At 42.2% G+C, this 20,931-nt stretch overlaps 1 protein-coding gene and 1 long non-coding RNA gene across 2 annotated transcripts in view; one reads left to right on the top strand and one right to left on the bottom strand.

Moving 5' to 3' along the window:
• The window catches only part of PTEN (phosphatase and tensin homolog), a gene marked incomplete at its 5' end in the record, with an annotated part of 48,984 nt that extends 33,337 nt beyond the window's left edge, over positions 1–15,647 (bottom strand). Inside the window, one exon of the mRNA XM_062001694.1 lies at positions 14,963–15,647. Coding sequence (XP_061857678.1) covers positions 14,963–15,647 — 685 coding nt within the window. The remainder of the gene's footprint in view (positions 1–14,962) is intronic.
• Positions 15,648–16,428: 781 nt separating this feature from the next.
• Positions 16,429–17,820, top strand: LOC133625978 (uncharacterized). Its single transcript, XR_009819201.1, has 3 exons — positions 16,429–16,694; positions 16,833–16,977; positions 17,767–17,820. It is a non-coding gene; the product is annotated as an uncharacterized LOC133625978 (long non-coding RNA).
• The last annotated feature ends 3,111 nt before the right edge of the window (positions 17,821–20,931 follow it).

Below are 20,931 nucleotides of genomic sequence, written 5' to 3'. Positions count from 1 at the left end.
TAGAAGGGAGATCAAGAGGGAAACTTGAAAACAAGTACTTTGATCACAGCCACCGAAACAGAAATTTCCTTCTATCTCAAGCAGACAACTTGTTAGAAGTCCATGCTATTAGGCAACTGGTGGTTAATATCCATCAGCAAGGCAATTCATGAGAGAAGCAGTCAATTTCTATCATACATCACCTCACTGGAATCACCTAGATGCTATGTACTGGTCTTTCTCCACAATTTAGAGTGGCATATTAAATCCAAGGGGATCAATTAAAATAGTCTTGTGTGATTAAGTTGCAAGATGTTCCAAATTAAAACCCATGTTCAAATCCCCAGTGATCCTGAAATAGATACACCATGAAAAATAGCAAAACAAACAAAAAAGTGCATTTCAGGAATGCAAGCCCTGGCAAGGTTACATAAACACTAATTTTTTTTTTATCACTTCCCATGACTTCTATATAACAGAGCACTACAGCAGCTGCTAAGGTAGCTCTGAATGCCTAAATGTAAGATACTGCAATAGTAGGGAATGCACAGATCTGAAAAGGATTATGTAGCTTGTTTATTAAAAAAAAAAAAATATATGTCCACTTCTGGAAAAATAACTTTCTGAACTACCTGTAATTCACTTGCCAGAAGCAACTTGAGATAAAGAACTTAGGAAAAAGTATCTCCTAGCAAAAACAAATTTGTGCTAAAGAAAAAGGCCAAAAAGGAAAAATACAAGTTTACATCTAGAGCAAACATAGAAAGGAATTCACAAGAACTTGCTAGAAAATTACTGGTATTTATTTCCCAGGTGCTGTTATGATATATGGATATTTTTTTTTTAGTCAGAACTCAAGAAAGTACTCCCAAATTTTAAACATTAAATGCAACCACAATCCATTGAAGGAGCTTCACTGGAAAGCAAAACAGAAATGAAACTACCAGCTCAAAACCAGATCATACCCTACCACATTATCATACTCCTCCTCAAACTAGTTTTAGAAGGAGTAAGAACAAGGCATGATACATTTGAAGTCAGCCTTGCTTTAAACAAGGGGCTGAAACAGGTATTTCCAGAGGTCCCTTTCAACCTAAATTATTCCACAACTTTAAGAATCATTTTCATTTTTACAGTTAAAAAAATAACAAAGGTCCAAAGAGTAACAATTAGAACGGAAGAAATGCATCACCTTCCAAGATATTAATATCCCAGCTACCAGCACACAAAGAAAAGTCTGAAGTAGGATAAAAACAAATTTACTCCATCCTTGCCCAATTCCCACAAGCCTAAGTACTCACAGGGAAGCAGCATGGACCAAGTTCTGCATTTACAGTTAACTACAAGACTTTAGAAAAACCTTAAGAACTGAATACATAGAAATAATCTTTTTTACTCTCAAAATAAGAATTAGAATTTACTATATTGTAATCTAAGTTTTAATAAACACTGTTCTGCTTGGACTACTTAGAAACTGGGTTATGCAGACAAGGAGAAAGATATGAAAGCTTTCGAGATATCCAAATACCTGTAGCATCTCTAAATATATACATTGAAAGGGATTCAAGTCTGGTTTCCAATTTATGCTGTGCTTGTCCGAATCCTAATAAAAGCTTATCTTGAAGAAAAACAAAAATCAGGAAAACATAAAACCCTAAAACCACATTAAGTTGCTTAACTTTCAGAGCATGTGATAACTTCAGATACTTTGAGCTTCACTCAGTGTAGTCCCCAAGCAGCCCATATCCCTTTAAGTTCACAGAAAGTACTATATAATTAGCAATGTATTTACTATTTTATCAGTTACTACTTGACATAGCAGAAGAAAATGGTCACAAATCCTGTGTATCTGCACTATACCTATTAAGTCTTAATTACCTGATTTTCAACTAGCACATCCCATCATTCCCTCCTCATTCCCAATTTCTAACTATTCCTTTCATATCCTGCTCCAAGCAGCAGGGCTAAATAAATTACCATAGCAAAATAACCTAGCCTATTATCCTGCTTTTCACAAGTATTAATGCTAGCAACAGGGATAAAATAAATTTGTTTTGACATATCATATGGAAACAAAACTCAGTTTTAACTGTAGCATCATCCATGAGACATGCCAAAACTTCATTAAGTTATGAAACAATTTGCTCATATTTCTATTCACAATTGTGAGCTTTACACACCTTTTTTTCCCCCCACTCATTTCAGCGTGCAGTTTATGTTCAGATGCTTTTGTTCTGCTGTTGGCTTTTCTTCTCTGAGAGGCTAAGAAATTAGATACTTTCCAGGATTCCCAGCTGGTTCAAAATGGAAGTGAAGCAGACAGCCAAGGCAAAGGGAACAGAATACCTTAACAGCAGCATTTCCAGTCTGCAGGCTCACAGATTTGTCCAAACACCACAGCCTCAAAACATGCAGGCAGAGAGAGATAAAAAAAGTTCAAAATAACTTAATGATCCCCTTTTGGCTCCTGCATCTCAAGCGACCCCTTCTCCCCTACCATGCTCCTGAAGGGTGATGCACAAGAATACGCAGCTCGCATGTATTTCTTGTCTTAAATAGGAGCAAGTCAGCAGGACTGAATGCTTAGGCTTGACCATCCATTATTACAGGTGAAAAAGGTGAAAAGAGGGTGGACAGTGAGAAAAAGGAGGGGGGGAAAAAAAAAAAAAAGTGTATCAGTTTACTGATGCCAATTCAACAAAAGTGTTGTTTGCCCTGAGGTTTTACAACATGAAGGAATATAAACTGGAGTGTTGCTGAAAATCAAATATCCAACTGGAGGGGAGGGAGGTGGGGCACGGAAGGATGAAGGGAAGCTGGTTTTCTAAAAACACTGCTTCAAAAAAAAAAAAAAACCAACCAAAAACACAACAAAAACCAGGCAAGCCAATTTCTCCCCTATCTAAATACAAGCATCCTGAAGTTACTCTACTTATTATCTGAAAGGATTAGACTGGAACACAATTTACACACCACTGCCGACTCACTCCACTGTCTGCAGCAGATCCGGTGCTAAAGGACAGCAGCCACAGGGAGCACCCGATAGCACACGTGCAAGGCTGCAGGCTTCACCTGCACCCAACAAAAGCAAGTGACAACTATGACAAATGCATCTGTATTGCTGAAGGAGAATTAGTGTCCTTTCAATATGTGCTTGACAAGCACACTGAAGAACGTTGCTTTGAAGATCTTCTCTTGATTCAAACAACTAAATAATGCCTTTTGCTTTAAGAAGCAATGTAAAATGGAAGAACAGAGTAGAAATCCTGTTCCTGTTTGCATAGATGATGTAAGTCTCTGAGCAGAAATAGTAGTTTCATCACTTAATTGAAAAAAATCACCATAAAAACAAAACTCTTCCACTCTTTCCTCTCCTGCAAAAAGATGCCCCAGGATCTACAGCAACTGAAGAGGATGGTTGTTACTGCATTATTCTACCTTTTTTTTTTTTTTTCTGATTCTGAGGAATGAAACAGTCCTCCTCAGGGACAGGTGGTGCTCACTGCATAGAAGGGTAGGGAGTTGAGCTAGTTACAGGGGCAACCACCTGCTAAGCATCACCTACAGCAAGTTTTTCTATCACCAACCATGCTGAACAGTTCAGAGACACTGCTTTTCACAATCCTGTTAAATTAACACTCATTTCCAAAGCTAAAATTAAAATATTCACTACCAAGATGAGATTTCTTACAAAGGAGCTTAGAAGTTGGGCTTACAAAATAAGAATTGAGTCATCATGAAATTGGTAATGATACTGATAATTTTAGAAATCTGGAATAACCGATGATTTAAAACATACAAGTTCATCAATTCCAAGTTGGGTTGGTTTTTTTTTTGACCCAGACAGGCACATGAAAAAGCCTCAGCCATTTATTGAGACAGTTCTACAACATAGGCAACAAACTGTCATAATTCCCAACATTTGAAATTGGCTTTTTAAAAAAACATAAAACAAACCCTACCCCACTTTGCCAGAAATAGTTTCAACAGTTTAAAGCATTCATTCCTTCCTCTCTCTCTCTCATAAATGTGGAGGCTGGGATTTTAGTTAGTGATCATCATAAAAAAAAAAAAAATCAGATACTCATAAGACACAATACACTAAAATGCCATCCTCTACTCCACACTTCTTACCAACTACAAAACTTCAGCTTTCAAATAAACAACGACAACAGTACACTATACCTAAGGAATCTTTAAAATGAAAGCAACTGCCTAAGTTAGCAACTGCCACATGAAGAAACAATGCTTTGTTAATACTGAAAACACCCCAAAGCAGATTATCACTTAAAACCCCCTTTGCTCTAATACTGTTTGCAGATTTAACAGAACACTGTGCTTAAAGCCCGAGATCATTCCCCCATTTTAAAGATGGTAGTCTTTCCAGTTGCTATAAGTAGTACCATATCATTATGCAAATCAGCAGCTACAATCACTTTAAAAAATAGCTGTCTATACATCCACATTATGCCAAGATCAAATTAAAGAAGATACAGCATAAACTTTAAATTTTACATAAGTATACACTGATTTTGCTCACAAACTCACTCTTTTTTCCTAATAACAGAATACAGGCAAAAAAGCATGTCAAAATATTTACCAATTATTAAATTCCGAAACAGCCTCAAAAAAGTGGCGAGATGGCAAAGCTATAGGCAATCATTCTCAACATCTAAAACATGAGTCGTTAGAATTTCCAAGTAATTTTATGAAGTACTATTTCAAACCAAGTACTTAAACTCTTATCCCTGTTCTGCTTATGAAGGCAGCTATATAGAAAAAAAAATTACCTAATCTTCCTATTTTATAAGCACGCAAGAGCATGCAGTGCTTAAGAAGTTACATATAGCTTTACATTTTAAACTCAGCACTGACAACAGATTTTTTGTGTATGTGTGTGCGCTTTGATTTAAAACAACTCAAAAACTATTAGCCATGTACAATCAAAGGCTTCAGAAAGACTTACCAAATGTTAGACTTCATGTTTCTTTAAAAAGGAAATTTAAAGCAAGCTGAGTGTTCCTGAAGCTGTGAACAAGGGTCACCGTTCCAAGTCATGCTTTGGAGCTAAAAAAACTTACTGCAAAACCTGAACCTGACAAGAGCTAAAGACAAAACAGACCATTTTTCTGACCCTCTGGTTCAAGCTTCCAAATATGAATCTTACATAAAGAACAGATTTAAAATGGTGAATGTACGACCTGAAATGCAGCTTCACAACTGTCAGGAATGCACATTTTCACTTCCAGTTCAGGCAAGTAAGGCCTGTACTTGTTTAATCCACTCCCGAACAGCCCACTCCTCATGCATGCACACGTTGCTGTTTTGTTCCACTGTGCATCAACCACCAAAGTCTGCCAAAGTCTGCAGTGCAAAGGAAGGCCAAGCTATCAATTGCGAAGTCCCATTTGATAGCTGCATCAAAGAGCAGAACAACAATGTGACTTGGGAGTCTCCAAAAGATACTTTATTGTCTCAATTTGTCTGCAATTTTCAGGAACTCTGATTTCAGTAACCACACACTTAGTGTGCTAACCTCAAGCCCTTAAAACTCCAGCTTAAACAAATCCATATAGAAAAAAAGGACCCATTCTTGCTGTTAAACAGCTTGACAGCCTCAAGCTACAGAAGGAGTGTTACGAGAAGTGTCCACACTCCATCCTCAAACAGATTTAAGAATTCTGACAAATGGCCAAGCTCTTATTACTGCCATTTGACAGCATCACTACCAAAAAAAAAAAAACCCACCAACATGAAAAATGAAGACATTGAAAAATATACCCAGCCAAACCTAGAAGAGTTTTCTAGCACATATACTGTTTAGTCTGTACAAATATATACCTTTTTTAATAGGCAGCATTCCTATTAGCCAGCATGGAATGTAAAATAAGTTTATTATTTTTCTATGAGTCTGGATAATCAGGAAGTATAGAGGAAATGAACAGGAAGAAAGTTCTCCAGAGCAAAGGACTCTTTGTAGCTAGAGTTGGCACTTGCCAACTCTACCATCTGTGCCTTAAAGAACAAGAAAAGGGACCAACTCAGATGTGGCTGTGAGAAACATTTTATGATTTAGAAGAAATGCGTTTAACCGTTTAATGCTCAGTATTTCAACTACAATATTTTTTTTTCCCCTCTTTCTTTTTTATCTTTCAGCTTGATAAATGCAGCAATCCAGACAAGGAACACCAAAACTACAGGTCCTTTTTATCTGGGAGACATAGATCTCCAGAGGAGGTCATGGGGCTGACTACAGGTTTGGAGGACCACTCAAAATTCCTATGGCACAAAGAAGTAAATCAGAAGATGCTTAAAGACAATACTGCCAGGTTGTCTCAGGAACCAGCAAGATTCTCAACTCACTTTCATCTCATAGCAGGGCTTTTGGACCTGCTTACTATATTGCATCTGGGAAGTATTCCCAGAGCAAGAGTCTCTCCCTTCATCTGTGAGGTGTATGAAATGTGTCCTGGGGCTCTCAGCCAAACAAGCCCTTGCCAAACAGCTAGATGGGCAAAGAAGACTGAGAAAAAACTCACACAATCTACATAATAAGAAGGCTTTTTTTTTTTTTTTTTGGCAAAACATGGTAACCTCAAACTTCATGGCATGGTAACAGAAAATGGTAACAAGGAAGCAAAGAGATGATATTTGCTCTACAGAAAAGCCAGTTCTGACAAAGACTGAGAAAAATATGCCATATACTTCCATTTCAACATGGTTTGGAATCACAAATAAAGATAGGAAAGCACGCAGACAGTGAAGTTTGAAAAGTGAGCCTGTTGTTAAGAGCTCCAAATCCTTCTAAAGAAGCTGACAAGATTATGGACACACAAAAAAATCTATCGTTCCCATTAAGAAAAATCCAAGATCTAAGAGAAAATGATGCTGTTGCATCAAAAAATGATGCAACAGCACACATAGCATTCATAGAAAATATAACAGAAAGAACTCCTCAGTTCAGGAGTCAAACACTGAATAAAACCCTATAACCTCAACAAGTTTCTAAAGGGTGAAAACATGCATGGGTTCAGTTAAGAAAGGCTTTTTGTTTCTGCTCATACTTTGGAGGAAGTTGCATGCAACCTTATAACATCTACCCCTGGCATCCCAACCAGCTGCAACAACACACCTCAGCACAAGGCCAAGAGCTATGCCAGTGGCAAAAGACAACAGTAACGCACAAGGCTGAGCAGCTTCGCTCAACATAACATGCCTGCTGAGTGGATCTTCTCTGTAGGAGCAAGGTATAGAAGAAGTTTGACTGTTGCATCTCAGTTTGAGATTCACAAATAGACAAACTGACCTCTTTTGACCCATGAGCGAAATACAACGTGAACTCTTTTGGTATGGGACCTCCCTGGTACACGTTCTTAACACACAAGTATACTTTGCAGAATCTCCTTTAAAGAAGCACTGTGTACTTAAGCACATCCTAATTTCAAACACCCACAGAAAATTACAAGAATTTTATTCAGTAATAATTTTATTCAGAGAGTCATTACTTTGATATTTACTGACAGGAAGCAAAAAATGGCTCCGTCTCAACTTTTTTTAAGTCTTAAAAGACATACAAAACTTTCAGTGACGAGAGAATTTAAAATAGCTCTTGGGCTGGAGAACAAATATCTCACACTAAAAAACTTTGCAAAACTCAAGCTACAAAACCCAGGATTTATATGAATTTATCAGATCTTAATTTTGGGGAGGTTAGTGGTCCAAGAAAAGATAAAGGCAAGCAGCAAAACAAGACATAAGGACATACTAAAAAAGCATTTCTCAACCAACAAGCCCAGAAGATTAATTTCATTCTAATGAGATCTAGCATTTTTGTCCTCTAAATGTGAGTAGAAAAAACAGATGCTACTATGCTACTTCTCTAACTCACTTACACAATATTATACAATAAATTAAAGAATAGAAAATCCACAACTACTTCAGTTCTAGCCCGATATATACCCAGGCAATGTAATGAATTAAGCAGAGGCCTTGAAGAAAATTAATCATGCAATCAAAATCTATTATACTACAGCTCCACAAAGGCAGAATTAAGTTCTTAAATACATTTCTTAAGCACTTTGCTACAAAAAAAATTAACCAGTTTTTGTGCACTGCTGCACGTTGGGGCTGTGAAGCTGGGACTTCATTTTTAAACAGAACAATGTTAGCTCTTGTCATAGTCATCATTAATCTTTTAGGTGCACAATTACCATTTGAATCAGAGAGCCCACTAGATACATTGCCTAAAAATTGTTATTAAGATAACAGATTTATTCAGCATGATACATAGCCTAATTGCACTATTATTTACTTCCACTCTACAAAATTTTTTTCAGGACCTTATAGGCGAGATCGTAAACAAGGCAGATGATGATAGGAGCAAAGAGGATGCTAGCTTGAATTAGAAATTGAAACAGTGATTTGTTTACATCTGAAATATCAATCTGAGACTAAGATATATTCAGAAACTAACAGCAGTCTCTGAACCCAATGTAGAGTCAACCACCCACAAAGCATTCATGTTTAAGAAGAAATCCTGCTCTACAGGGCCACTTCCAAATGTTCCTCTATGTTCAAATTAATTCCCTTCTCACAGTCCAGAAATTACCACACCAGGAACTCACATGAATGCATAAACATGCACAGCTTTAGTCCCACAAACCTTCACAGAAGTGCCAAATCAAAGAAGCTCACAACTACGCTAGTATTTAAGATGAGGCATGTCCAACAATCACTACTCACAACTTTAGGCTATCCATTTACTCCCCTGAAACAGCTCTGCAATAATTAAACTTCAATATCCACCCTACAGTCAGTACAGCAAATTTATACAAATCACGTGTAGCTCCAAGCTTCAGCTTATTTGATGAGTACTTGAACTAGAAAAGAGGTGGGCTTTAAAAGGGAGTTAGTTATGACTAACTCGAGGCTAAGGTAGCAGGAGCATAATTTGTCAGCTTATGCAGCATTAATGTGGCAAAAGCATTAATCCATTAAAAATATAATTTGATTTAGGAAATTATTCAGAGAGTCACAACAGGCAAAAGCAACTTAGTAGATGGAAAATTTATATATAAAATCTCAACTCTGTTAAAGTTCTGAAGTTCGGTTTTGGCAAGGCTTTACGTCTTTTTAGCACAGAGGTTTTTAACAAAATGTGTTAATGAAACACATTCTTTCAGTCCCATTATTACAGAACCACTTATATCAGTTGCTTCCACAACAAAGAGGGTTTAAGTATCCAAATCATCCTACAATGAAGAAAACTGAAAATATAGACATCACTCTTCTGGAAGCAAATTAGAAAACTCTGTACTCTTCTGCAGTGCTTTTAACATATCATTTAGGAAATACTTTCTCTGCAACAGTCCAAAACCTTTTGGTAGTACAAAGAGTTCTTCAATGTGATGTGTACTGCTGGATAGCACAGAAAAGACATTTTTGTCCTGAAGAAATCTGCTGATCACCAGCACGCAGCAATAATTGTGATTTTTTTTGTGTTGCATAAGCTCCAGCCTCAAGTCTATATGCTTTCCCTAAACATACTGTAACCATCACACGAAGTCAGTGGAAGTGACGTGCAATCACCTTGAGGACAGAAAGGCCTTCCTGGCAAGCACAAGTTCCTAGAAAGATGCACTTTCTGAATTCATCAGCCTTCTTCAAGACTCAAGTTGGACCCAGCGGTGATGCATGGCCAACCAATTACACCACGAGCTAAACGAAGAGCTTAATAGATGGAATATTCATAAGTCCTCAGCGTTGACCTAATCATCCTCACTGAAGTCACTAACCAGCCTCAATAATTTCTCAAAGGCTTCAAGTGCCAACACTTCATCAGTCTTACTGTAAAGGTAGGAGGAACTTGGACTTTTCTTTTAAAAAAATAAATGCTCAAAACCAGTACCAACTCTAGGACAGCTTGCATTTTATTCAGCATTACCTTTTTAAAAGCAAAGCTTTGGACATTCTGAAAATTATACGTATTGAACTAAGCTTACAAACAGATCTCAATGAAAATGAGATTCAGTCATTTTTTCCTAAAACATCACCCTGTAAGAAAATTCTGTGAAGTGTTCCCATTAGCTGTGTTCTTTTCTTTCCCCACCTCAAACATACAGTCATCACTCCAACAGAAGAGCTACATTGAAACTAAGAATTATTTTGCAGCTTTTTTTGATTAAAAAGTGTGGCCATGTAGTTATTTTTTAACTTTGTGTTTAGCTTGTGCAAACACTCTCCAGCAACACTGCACATGGATAAAAAAAATCTCTGAAAATGCGAGATCAAGTAGTTCATTAGGAAGCATTGCATTTACGGAAGCACCAAGAGATGAGCTTTAATCTGTCAAGCATCTTTTTAGCCCCTTTCTGAGTAACTGCAGTCACAAAGCAAGGCAGAAAGGGGCTGAGGTTACTCTAAATGGATGCACAATGGAGTAGTTGCTCAAAGGGTGCAGTGTTGGAAGTGTGCACAGGCTTCAGTTGTCCAACAATGCTATCCACAAAAGTGCACATACTATGGCAACATATGAAAGGGCTTTGGGGTTTTTTAGGTTGTAAGGAAAAGTGATCCAGCATGTCTCTAACTTCAGAAGATAAAAATGTATCAACACACTCACATGGCTCACCACCTGGCTTTCTCCATCTAGACAATTCAAAAACCTTTATCTTTTGTAAGTGCAGGAAGACCAGTTTTCCCAGGATCAAGCATATCCTGCAGCAAGCAGGGAACCGACTCCAACTCTGAGAAGTCCTCAGCCAGTACTGTCTTATTGGTATCTATTCCAACAGACTTTTGATGCATTCAAAGCAAACTGGCACTGACCTTCTTGACCAAAACCCCAATGGTCCCAGGCTCCAGAAGCAAAATGAGTCAGTTAGCAGTGTTAAGAGCCTGACAAACATGGTTTATCCCAGAATATACTCTTCCATCAATAAAATGTGTTGCTGCCAGTTGGTTTCTTCTAGTTTCTTCTAAACCATTACCAACCCTTACTGCACTTGTGTGCAAGAAAAGGGTGTTAAAAAATATCTCAGAAATTTCAGTTTTAAAATGAAACCAAGTATTTTTAAAAAATAGTATTTCCCACTCTGGCTCTATTTTTGAACATGGTATGTACCTCATGTCACTAATTCTGTTTTTTTCCCGGTATCTGAGCCATTTTGAGTGAAGTCACATAATTCAAAATATCATTAAAAACGCAAAGAGCTGTAGGACTACAAATAGCATAAAGAAGTATAATACTCTAAGAAGCTTCCACTCAATTTTAGCAGTTTCTGCCTTTCATGATATGAGACAAAATACACACAAGACTTGCAAATAAACTGCACCTGAGGTCTCACCTGTACTGAATAGTGCTGCAGTTTATACAACTATATAGGTCATGCTTCAATTAAGCATCAGGGTAGGCATGCTCTACCCCATGCTCTGGCTAGAGGGCCATTTTCATGAGCAACAAAAGGCCAGGAAGTAAAAGACAAAGTTTAAACAAAGCCATAATGGGCGAAAGAAGCAGTTATATGATTTTTATCCACTTTGGTCTCAAATAGTTAAGCCACTTGCTAAACTCATTTACACATGCAGCTCTTAAGACACAGGCAATACTTGCAATGTGCAAGACTCACATGCAGGCATTCTCTCTTCACTATTCCCTACAGTAAAATGCTCAACAACCGAACTGCAAAATTTCAGAAATACTCAAGACTGTAGTTCTTCAGAAAACACACTAGTCATTGCATCATAAAGAAATGTAGCCATCTTGAAAGAAAGTCATTAATCCAAACTTTCCTTCTCCCCCATATGCACCAAAAGGTATCCAGTATTAAAAAAGTGAAAAAGAAACCCACATAAGTCAGGGATAAATACAACACCTGAAATAAAGTGTTAAAAATCTGATTTAATGTGTCTACCTCTAAAACTGTTTTCTCATTTCAAAATATTTTTTCCCCGCAAGACCCTTCAGGGAAAAAACAACATCTGATCAGGTGAACAGTAATGTCAGTATGTTTTTTAAAGATACTTGTTTTATAATTGGCACACAGGGCTACTATCATATTGTGTACATAAAACTACCAACTTTGCGAGGTCACTACTTCCATGTCCTAAAATTCTATGTTATCCACACAGGAAGAATTCTAAATCAACCCATCAGGGACAAAGTCTCAAACATGATGTACTGTACCAGACACATTTCAGTGTCAGTTTAAAAAGGATTTGATACAGCCCAACAGAGACAAAAAAAAAAAAAAAAGGGCCTTGAAGGGGACTGTAGCACTCCGGCATCTAACACAGTCTACCTTTTGGTCCTCAGGTGTTCCCTGAGGTGCCTCACAAGAACACCCTGTCACCAAAAAAAAAAAGACTGCAAGTCTTTGTCCACCTGGGACACCAAGAGACCAACTCTTCCTCAAAATGAGAAGACAGACCACAGAATATAGGCTTGAGATGAAGCACCTCACCTGAATCCATCAATCCATCATTTTACTCTCCATTTCCCAAAGACCTGGTAGCAATCACCAGCTACCAGGTTGTGATGGTAGCTCCGCTCCACCACTTTGGAGGCAGCACCACTGAACTACCCATACAAAAAACCATGAAGGAATTTACAGCGTCATTTGCCATATCCCGGCTAAATGCCCAAACCACTGGGCTGTCCAACCCATGAGTCTTTATCCTTTACCTTGACAAAAACAGCTACCCTGAAATAACCAGTAATCTGTAACAGAGGATGCTCCTACAGATACAAGTGCAGAGGGAGTTAACCAACAGCAGAAATACAGATGTTAGCTAGTTTAGGTCTCAAAATTTTCAGCTTCAGCACACAGCAAGAAGTACCTTTGAGAACTTAACCCTGGTCCTGCTACCGCACAACACATCTTTGCAAACAGCCCATTTCAGTTTCAAGCTTTCTCCTTCTTCTAACATGACACAGTTAGAGACCTAACTCTGAGCTCGGTCCCTTTTCTACGCATGTAAGAAATAAATAGGTTATTTTCCAGCTACCAGGTAAACTGAGTAACAATTCCATCAATGCCCTGCAAAAAGAACATCTCTAAGAAAATTCCACAGAAATAAATAAATTAAATTTTACTTCTGCAGCAACATCAGCCTTTAAGCAAAGCCATCATAGTGTATAGGCAGTAGTCTTCATTCATTATCTGCTCAAAACGTGTAGCCATGAAAAAAGAACAGCCACTAAAAATGACTGAGATATTTTTGCTATCATGACAAAAATACCTTTTTTCTGTAAATTTCACTACAGAATTGCAACCAGCTACTTATTTTAGATTAACTAGCCCAGTGATCAATGGCCTACTTCTAATGCAAAATTCTAAGAATAAAATTAGTAAGACAAAAAAAAAAAGGTGAAAAAAAGCACAATAAACTTGATTTGGCTTATCACACCTCAAGCAAGAAAATCCGGGTTCAACATTGACCAATCATCTTGCTTAGAGCATATGACCAGTTAAAAACATCTGTTTGGGAGAAAAAAAAATTCTCTCCCTACCAATGGCACATGTGGACACAGATACCTGAAACACCAAACTCTAACGCCAAAACTTCACCAGTTCAACTCCACTTAACTCTTTTCATATTCCTAAAGTTACCAGCAAATCCGTCATGCTGAGAATCAAAAACATCGAAGTAGGACTTTTGTGTTAGGCCAGCAGTGAAGTGTGGCACTGGCCAATGTTGGCAGTGCAGCTGCCCTAGTCACAGACACTTCAAAACACAAACCTAACATTGTATTTTAATGTAAACACAAACAATGCAGGAATTATGTGCTAAAGCTGATGCTTTTTAACTACAAGCTCAGCAGCCACCTGTTAAAAGGCAAAACCTTTCAGGCCACTTTCAAGCTACCAAAATTTTAGGCCAAGGTTCAACAGTTCTGTGCTAGTTACAGCTGTTACTAGGTTTGGTCCTGCCCAAGAACTGGTTTTATTTGTAGCACTTGCTAGAACACAAGTGCCATCGCTCCAAAACCCAATAAACGTCATGCTGATTCTGTTGCAGAACAAAAAGCACTCTCTCTACACGCAGAAGTCTAACTCTGAATATTACCGTCAACGTTCACTGTTCTTAGGACAGTTCCAACTCTTAAGTGAGGTTCTTGCTCCAAAACTTCTCAAATGTAGCAACCATCTTCCTCTACCAGAGAAAAACCATGCCTGGTGCACAGCACCTACCTACCATTAACTCCACCAGGCATTCAAAGCTAAATATCTGCCTACTGCTGCTCCAGCTGAAAGGCCACCAAAACCATACATTATGCCTCTATACAGTTCAACTTATTAGAGGTATTTTTTTCCACCTGGAAGAAGCGAATTCCACCTCCTGTGACTGAGATCTTTGCTGTCTTGTACAACAACCAAGCACAAGCTCTGTCTTACTGAACATAAGAGAAACCAGGGCAGAGGACACCGTCTTTGCCTCTCCAGTCATGCAGGCTGAAGCAAGCTGAGTAAAGCAAAAGGCCTGCCACAACTGTATTTGCAAGTCGAGTTACTACATTAAAAAAAAAAAAAAAAAAGTCCTCTGGCCGTGAGTCACGGCGGGACAGGCGTATTTGCTATGTGAGTCGAAAAATCAACACGACCAGAGATAAGCAGCAGATGCGTATTTCTGCCGAGCAGGCAGGGGGTCCCTGTGTCAGGGGACGCAGCACCCCGGCGACACGGGGGTGGCAGTGGGCAGGGTGGCTGCAGTTGCCAAGGTGCGCTAACGTTAATCCTCGTCATCACGGAGCTCCCGTTAATCTGCCCAGGCTGCGGAGCCCGGCTCAGAGGCCGCCTGGACAAAAGGAGGCCGAGGCGGCAGCGAAGATGGGCGCGGTGGGCCCGGGCGAGCCCCGGCGGCAGCCGCCGGCCTCCTGGCGGAGCGGCACCGGGAAGCGTGTTAGGTAACCGCCGGGCAGGTCTGATGCAATAGCTGTATGTGCAGCGCCCGGTGCCGGGCCGCGTCCCCGGCGGCAGGATACAGGTCAGGTCCAGGTCGAAGCCATCCTCCTGGTATCGCCTTTTGTTCCTGCTGACGATCTCTTTGATGATGGCGGTCATGTCTGGCAGCCGGGGGCCGCTCCGGGACTGCGCACAGGGGCCGGGTGGCGGCGGGGCGCGGGACCGGGAGGCAGCGGCGGGCCAACGGCCGCCGGGGGGGCCCGGGCGCGGGGCCTGCTGCGCCGACGGCTCAGTCCCAGGCGGGCCCGCCTTCCCCCGCGGCGGCGGCTCCCGGCGGCGGCGGCTGCCCCCTCCTCCTCCTGCCGCCGCTGCGCCGAGCGGGGCGGGAGGAGCGGCGACGGCCGAGCAGAGAGGGTCCTGAGCCGGGCCGAGTTCCTGAGGGTGCCGCCGCCGCCGCCGCCGTCTTTGAGGCGAGCGAGGCGGAGGCGGAGAGAGCAGCTCTCCGGCGCTCCAGGCCCCAGCAATGGTGACAGCGGCGCGGGGCGCCCCCCCGGCCCGGCCCCGCTCCGCCCCGCTCCCCGCCCGGGGCGGCGGCGGCGGCAGCGGGCCCGGAGCCGCGCGGTGGGGCCGCGCCGCCGGGCGGGCGGGCGGGCACTCCGCGGCGGGGCAGCAGTAGCGGCTGGAGCTCCTCAGGGCGTGCGGCCCGGCGGCACAGCCTGGCTCATCCCCCCCCCGGCCTGCTCCGCGCCCAGCAGCGCCGCGCCAGCACTAGACTCCCATCATGGCTGCAGCTTCCGAGAGGGGAGGCAGCGCCGCCCCGCCCCCTCCACCGCCTCCGCCACCACAAGAAAGTAGTTCCCCCACGAACCGGCGAGCTGGCGGCGAGCCGCCGCGCCTTGCCGCCCCGCCGCGCCCTGCCGCCCCGCCGCGGCCTGCTGCCCCGCTCTCCCGCGCCGCGCCGCGCCGCTACCCCCGCTCTCCTTGCCCCACGGGGACGAGGTGGCGGAGGGATACAGGAGGTGCGGTGACGATGCCGCAGCCGCGCAGACCAGCGGTGCTGCGACAGATCACGTGGGCGGCCCGCTGCGCTCGCGGCGGCCCCTCCCCCCGCGAGCGGAAGTGGCCGGGCTAGGCCGGGCCGTGAAGAGCGGGAGCGAGGCCCAGTTCACCTTTCCCTGCTGCCAGTGGGCTGCCCCCGGGAGCCGCTATCGGGCCCTTTCCAAGCCCTTTCGCTCCTGTGGCCTAGGAGCCCTTGCGGCTTACTTCCCGCTCTCGCATCCTAGGCAGGTCTGCCCGTAGCGCTGATAGGCGCTACAGCGGCTGCGCCCCCCGCCCCCGGCGAGATGCCTGAGCCGGCTGGGGGGCCTGTGCTTACGTAACCGCTGGGGGGGGGGCAGTAACTACTGTGGGGGGAGGAGGGTCAGCTCGTCGCTGCGGGATGGCTGTAGCCGCTGCCCGCCCGCTGCCATCCGCCCCCGCCCGCTGCCGTCCATGAGCACCTACCGCCCCCTGCAGCCGCCGGGCGGGGCGCGGCAACGCAGCACGGCGCGTGGGGACGTCAGAGTTGCCCGCCCCCCGGGTCACAGCGGTCGTCGCCGTGCTGTTTTCGTGGAGCTTTCTGTTCCCCTCCTTCCTCCGCTGATCAGTTATCCTGGCGGGGGGAAAAGCGCTGCTTCTAAATCTCCAAATCAGCCTTTAAGTTCCTGTAAAACTTAAACACATAAATTCCATTGTACAGCGTTCTTCTCACTCTCTGCTGAAAAGTCTTTGGGAAGCGCCGGCGTTAATGATTTGCAACAAAATCACCATCAGGTAGCCTGTCGCAGCCTGAGCAGCTGAATATGAATACTGGCTGCAGTCTCAGCGGTTTCCATCTTTCTCATAGTTTGGTAGGGATGAGGCGGCTGCGTGTGTGATATTTTGCTTTTTTTTCTTTTCTTTTGTGTGCAGACAGCTGGAATAGTCTAGCGAGGTAATACAAAACACAATTTTAAAGCAGCTTGGAAGGTACAAATTCTGTGAAGCATCAGGAATGGAATCTGCGGGAAAATAGCGTCAGTCCCAACTGCTAAGGTATCAGAAGAGAGTTTGCCAGGTAATACATTTGAAGAAATGATTGCCAGGAAAATAAGTTGGTAAATTTACCTTCCTCAAAATTGCTACCTCAGCGCAGGGACTAGCTGTCAAATACTTTTGAGCTGGACAACTTGGAGGAAAAATAGCCCCCACTTGCATATTGTTTGGGTGCTATGGGAAATTGATTAATAAAGTCTGATAAGTGTGAAAAAAAGGCTAAGCCACAGTACTCTATGAGAAGATTATATATCAATTTTTGCATCTATAAATTAGACAATACTTTACAAAACTTTTCCTTCTGAGAAAAAGCAAAAAGGCATTCCAAAGCACAAGATAAACTGAGTGTCTTGTTTGGTCTTTAAATGGCTTTTAAGCATGGTGCTGAAGACTAGCTGTAGGTGGCTGGAGCAGGGGAGGAGTGGGTGGGTGCAATGCTACACTTTGCCTTTAAGGGCTCAAAATAAACTGGGTCATAAGGTGGAGGGATTTCCTGCGTTGCTGTGGCCTTCAGCCTTTGCAAATGCTATCATAAATGTATCCAGTTTCATCTTAAGATCTTTTTCCACCATTATTTGCACTGGGAAGCCGTTCCCAGAACCTTCTTCTGATTGTGATGCTAAATATATTTGTTGTGCTACCATTGGCTCCTTCACCATAGTTTTTACACTTGCACTTATGGGCAGAAGTGTCCCTTTAGCTGTTATCTGATTTCACTAAGCTAGCTGAGTGCCCTAAGTTTTCACTTGCCCTCATCTCAGCAGCAACTTTCTGCTCTCCTTTCATTATTGTATCTTTCTCTTCAATACAGAGGACCAGAATGGCATGCAGTGTTCCTGAGAATATCTTTCCAGCACCAAGGACAATGGTATTAATCCCTTCCAATCTCCACAAAGGCTCCCAAGACCTTTCAGGGCCTTGTTTCTGTGATCACATCGGTAGCTCACGGTTATTTTGGGATCTACTCATTTGCACACAGTAAGATATACTGTTCCTTTCCCAATCTTCAAATGTATGCAATGAGCCCATGAAACCCGTGTTTGGTCCTGGACATAGAGGTTATCTGTAGACAAATATAGACGTGGCTAGCAAACCAAAACCGTCTTTAAATTTCTGACAGTCCTCAAGTCCTGCCCCTCTCTTGTTAGAACCTGACTGCATGTAAGTTGCTAGGAATTTGACATGGCTTAACTGAAAGTCCTTTTGCTAGATTCTCAATTCCAAGTCAAACCAAGGCTAAGAAGCAGTCTGAGCCGTAGATACCTGTGACCATTGTGTTAGCAAGGCCTGGGACTGAGTTTCATCACACTGCAGTGATGATCTTTGTAACAACAACCACTACTGAAATCTCACGATCCAACCTGCAGGACTATGTCAGCAGTTGGTAGGGAAAGAGAATGTAATTATGCTACTGTTAATACCCATGCTGTGCTTCCATCCCCAACTCTGTACAGTTGAGGTCTCACTTTGAAAAGTTAGTCGAGGGTCTATATCTTAGGTTACTGAAGGAGTTGGATGGGGACTGCTTGCTTTGCCATTTCTTCAACATAAAATGTAGGAGTTCCAGGTGAAACTAGCTGGCAATGCGGTCAAAACAATAAAGAGGGGCAGGGGAGAGTCATGGCACAAAGTGAAACTGTGGGACATTGCTACAAAATGCCACAAATGGACAAAGTTTTTTAAGGAGAGAATATATGAATTCATGGCAAAAAATGGTATAAAATATACCACATCCTCTTACTTGGGAAGTCTTTGATCAGTCAGTGAAGCTTGGAGGAGTCTTCTGGGGAAAAAAATATCAGCCTTTGGTTGATGATGACACTGTTTCTAGGTCTTTTCTTTCCTCCTGCTTTTTCTTTACTTTCCCATCTCTGCTTTTGTTCTTTCCATACACTTTGCCTTCTTTTCTCATCCTCTCATTTCATCCCTATTCCATGTTTTGCTATGTCTTGCAAACCTCCTTCCTACCTCCAACCCTCACAGATCCCGCTGGTTTTCATACACCTCCCCTTTCTCATCTTGCTCCTCTTCATATCACTGGCAAAGCTCAGGTCAGCCTGCACTGGAGAATGATGTTCACCAGAAATAACACATTTCATTGTAAAGCACCAGGGAGTCAAAAGCAAAACAGTACATACACCATGTGGCCTCCATCTTCTCCAATTAGTTTTCCTACACTAGGTCCTTTCAGTGACCTTCTCATCCCAAATTCAAGGGCTACAATCTCCTAGAGTCCAACCAAGTCATCCATATATTCCATCTGAAATTTTTCAATTTGAGGGCAAATTTGCAACTTCATTTTTCAATATCAATAAAAAATAAACAACCAAAAAGACTCACTTTCTCCACAGCTACAAAACCAAGATTTAGAAAAAAATTATGCCAAGGGAGTTTCAACTTCTGTTACTGCTTTCTATACCTGTCCTTGAGTAGGAAGCATGCTCCATGATCCAAAGTGGCCAACGCACACCAAGCTCCTGGGGACAGAAGGTGCCATGAAGAAATTATTTCTTCCAGTATAAACTCATGATTTCTAGTACATTTGTCTTTCAGATACTTTTACTGGAAGACATAAATGGAAAATGAAGAGCCTATTCACAATAATGCTGGAAAGGACCAGCCAGTCAGCAGTAGGCTGGTATTCTCTCCTGACTTCTGCAGCTCCTAATCAATCCCATGTACGGACGGCACAAGTGAAGGCAAAACAAAACCTTGTCATGGACAGGTCTGGGCAAAAGGGGAAAGCTCCAATAGTACCAGAGGGATAGAGGCTTCATGGAGACCTCTGTAGAACTAGCATGAATTAAATCCTACATTGAGCCTTCAGCAATGTAAAGGCTTTGAAGCTCTGGGGATCAGCTGAGGGACCTAGGAGTGTTCATCCTGGAGAAAAGGAGGCTGAGGGGAGACCTCACTCTCTGCAACTCCCTGACAGGAGGTTGTGGCCAGGATGGGGTTGGTCTCTGCTCCCAAGTTACAAGCAACAGGACAAGAGGAAATAGCCTCAAGTTGCACGAGGGGAGGTTTAGCTGGGAGATTAGGAACATTTTCCCACCAAAAGGGCAGTCATGCTGTCACAGGCTGCACAGGGCAGTGGTGGAGTGCCCATCCCTGGAAGGATTCCAAAGCCCAGTAGCTGTGATGCTGAGGGATGTGGTTTAGTGGTGGCTGTGGCAGGGCTGGGGAAACGGTTGGTCTTGATCTTAAAGGTCTTCTCTAACCTAAATGGTTCTGTGATGATTTTGGAAAGCAGAGTCAATTTGGTGTTTCTCACTATTTTTAATAAATATTTGTTGAAGAAATATCTTAATAATTTGAGAAATTAGGACCCAATCCAATTTGCACATTCTACATAAATCTCACCTTCAACCTGGTCAGCTTCTGAAAAACTCCCATCTCTCAACATTTTAAAAATTATGTTTCAGCAGAGGATTTCTGTCAAAGGTTACCACCACAGCTCTCACAGCAGTAACAAAATGTAGGTTTTCAGCTTGTGCAGGTACTTGCATTTCTCCTTAACTGCAGCAAAACAAATATTACTTATCATGAGTGGGAGAAAAAACCAGAAGAGTCCTAAATATTTTCCTATGGTAATAGTAAATTGAACACAATAACATTTTCCCAGTGCATGAAAAGCAGATGGTGAAATGATTCCCTGTTCAAAAGGGGTGATTGCAAGAATGAGTATAAGCCTTAAGTTAATAGCAGAAACTGTCCACATCACTGATTATATATAATTTGTTTTTACAACATCAAAGGGCAACTGTTCACTTATTCTATCTAGAGAGAGAAAAAAGAATTCTCTAGAAGATTATAATCTTACTGTTGAAGTTTTACTGAAAAGCAAAGGCCTTCTGTAAATCAGTAGACATTGACATTGATACATTTGTTTTCTGATGAAATATGCTTTTTATTTGGAAGAGCTATAGCACACAACGAAAGGGAAATACCCATTCACTGATACTGATGAAGAAGA

Source organism: Colius striatus, chromosome 8 (genome assembly GCF_028858725.1).
Source record: "Colius striatus isolate bColStr4 chromosome 8, bColStr4.1.hap1, whole genome shotgun sequence".
In the NCBI taxonomy this organism is placed as follows: domain Eukaryota; kingdom Metazoa; phylum Chordata; class Aves; order Coliiformes; family Coliidae; genus Colius; species Colius striatus.
The sequence above is the reverse complement of the archived record's forward strand: the minus strand, read 5'-3'. Positions and strand labels throughout refer to the sequence as shown.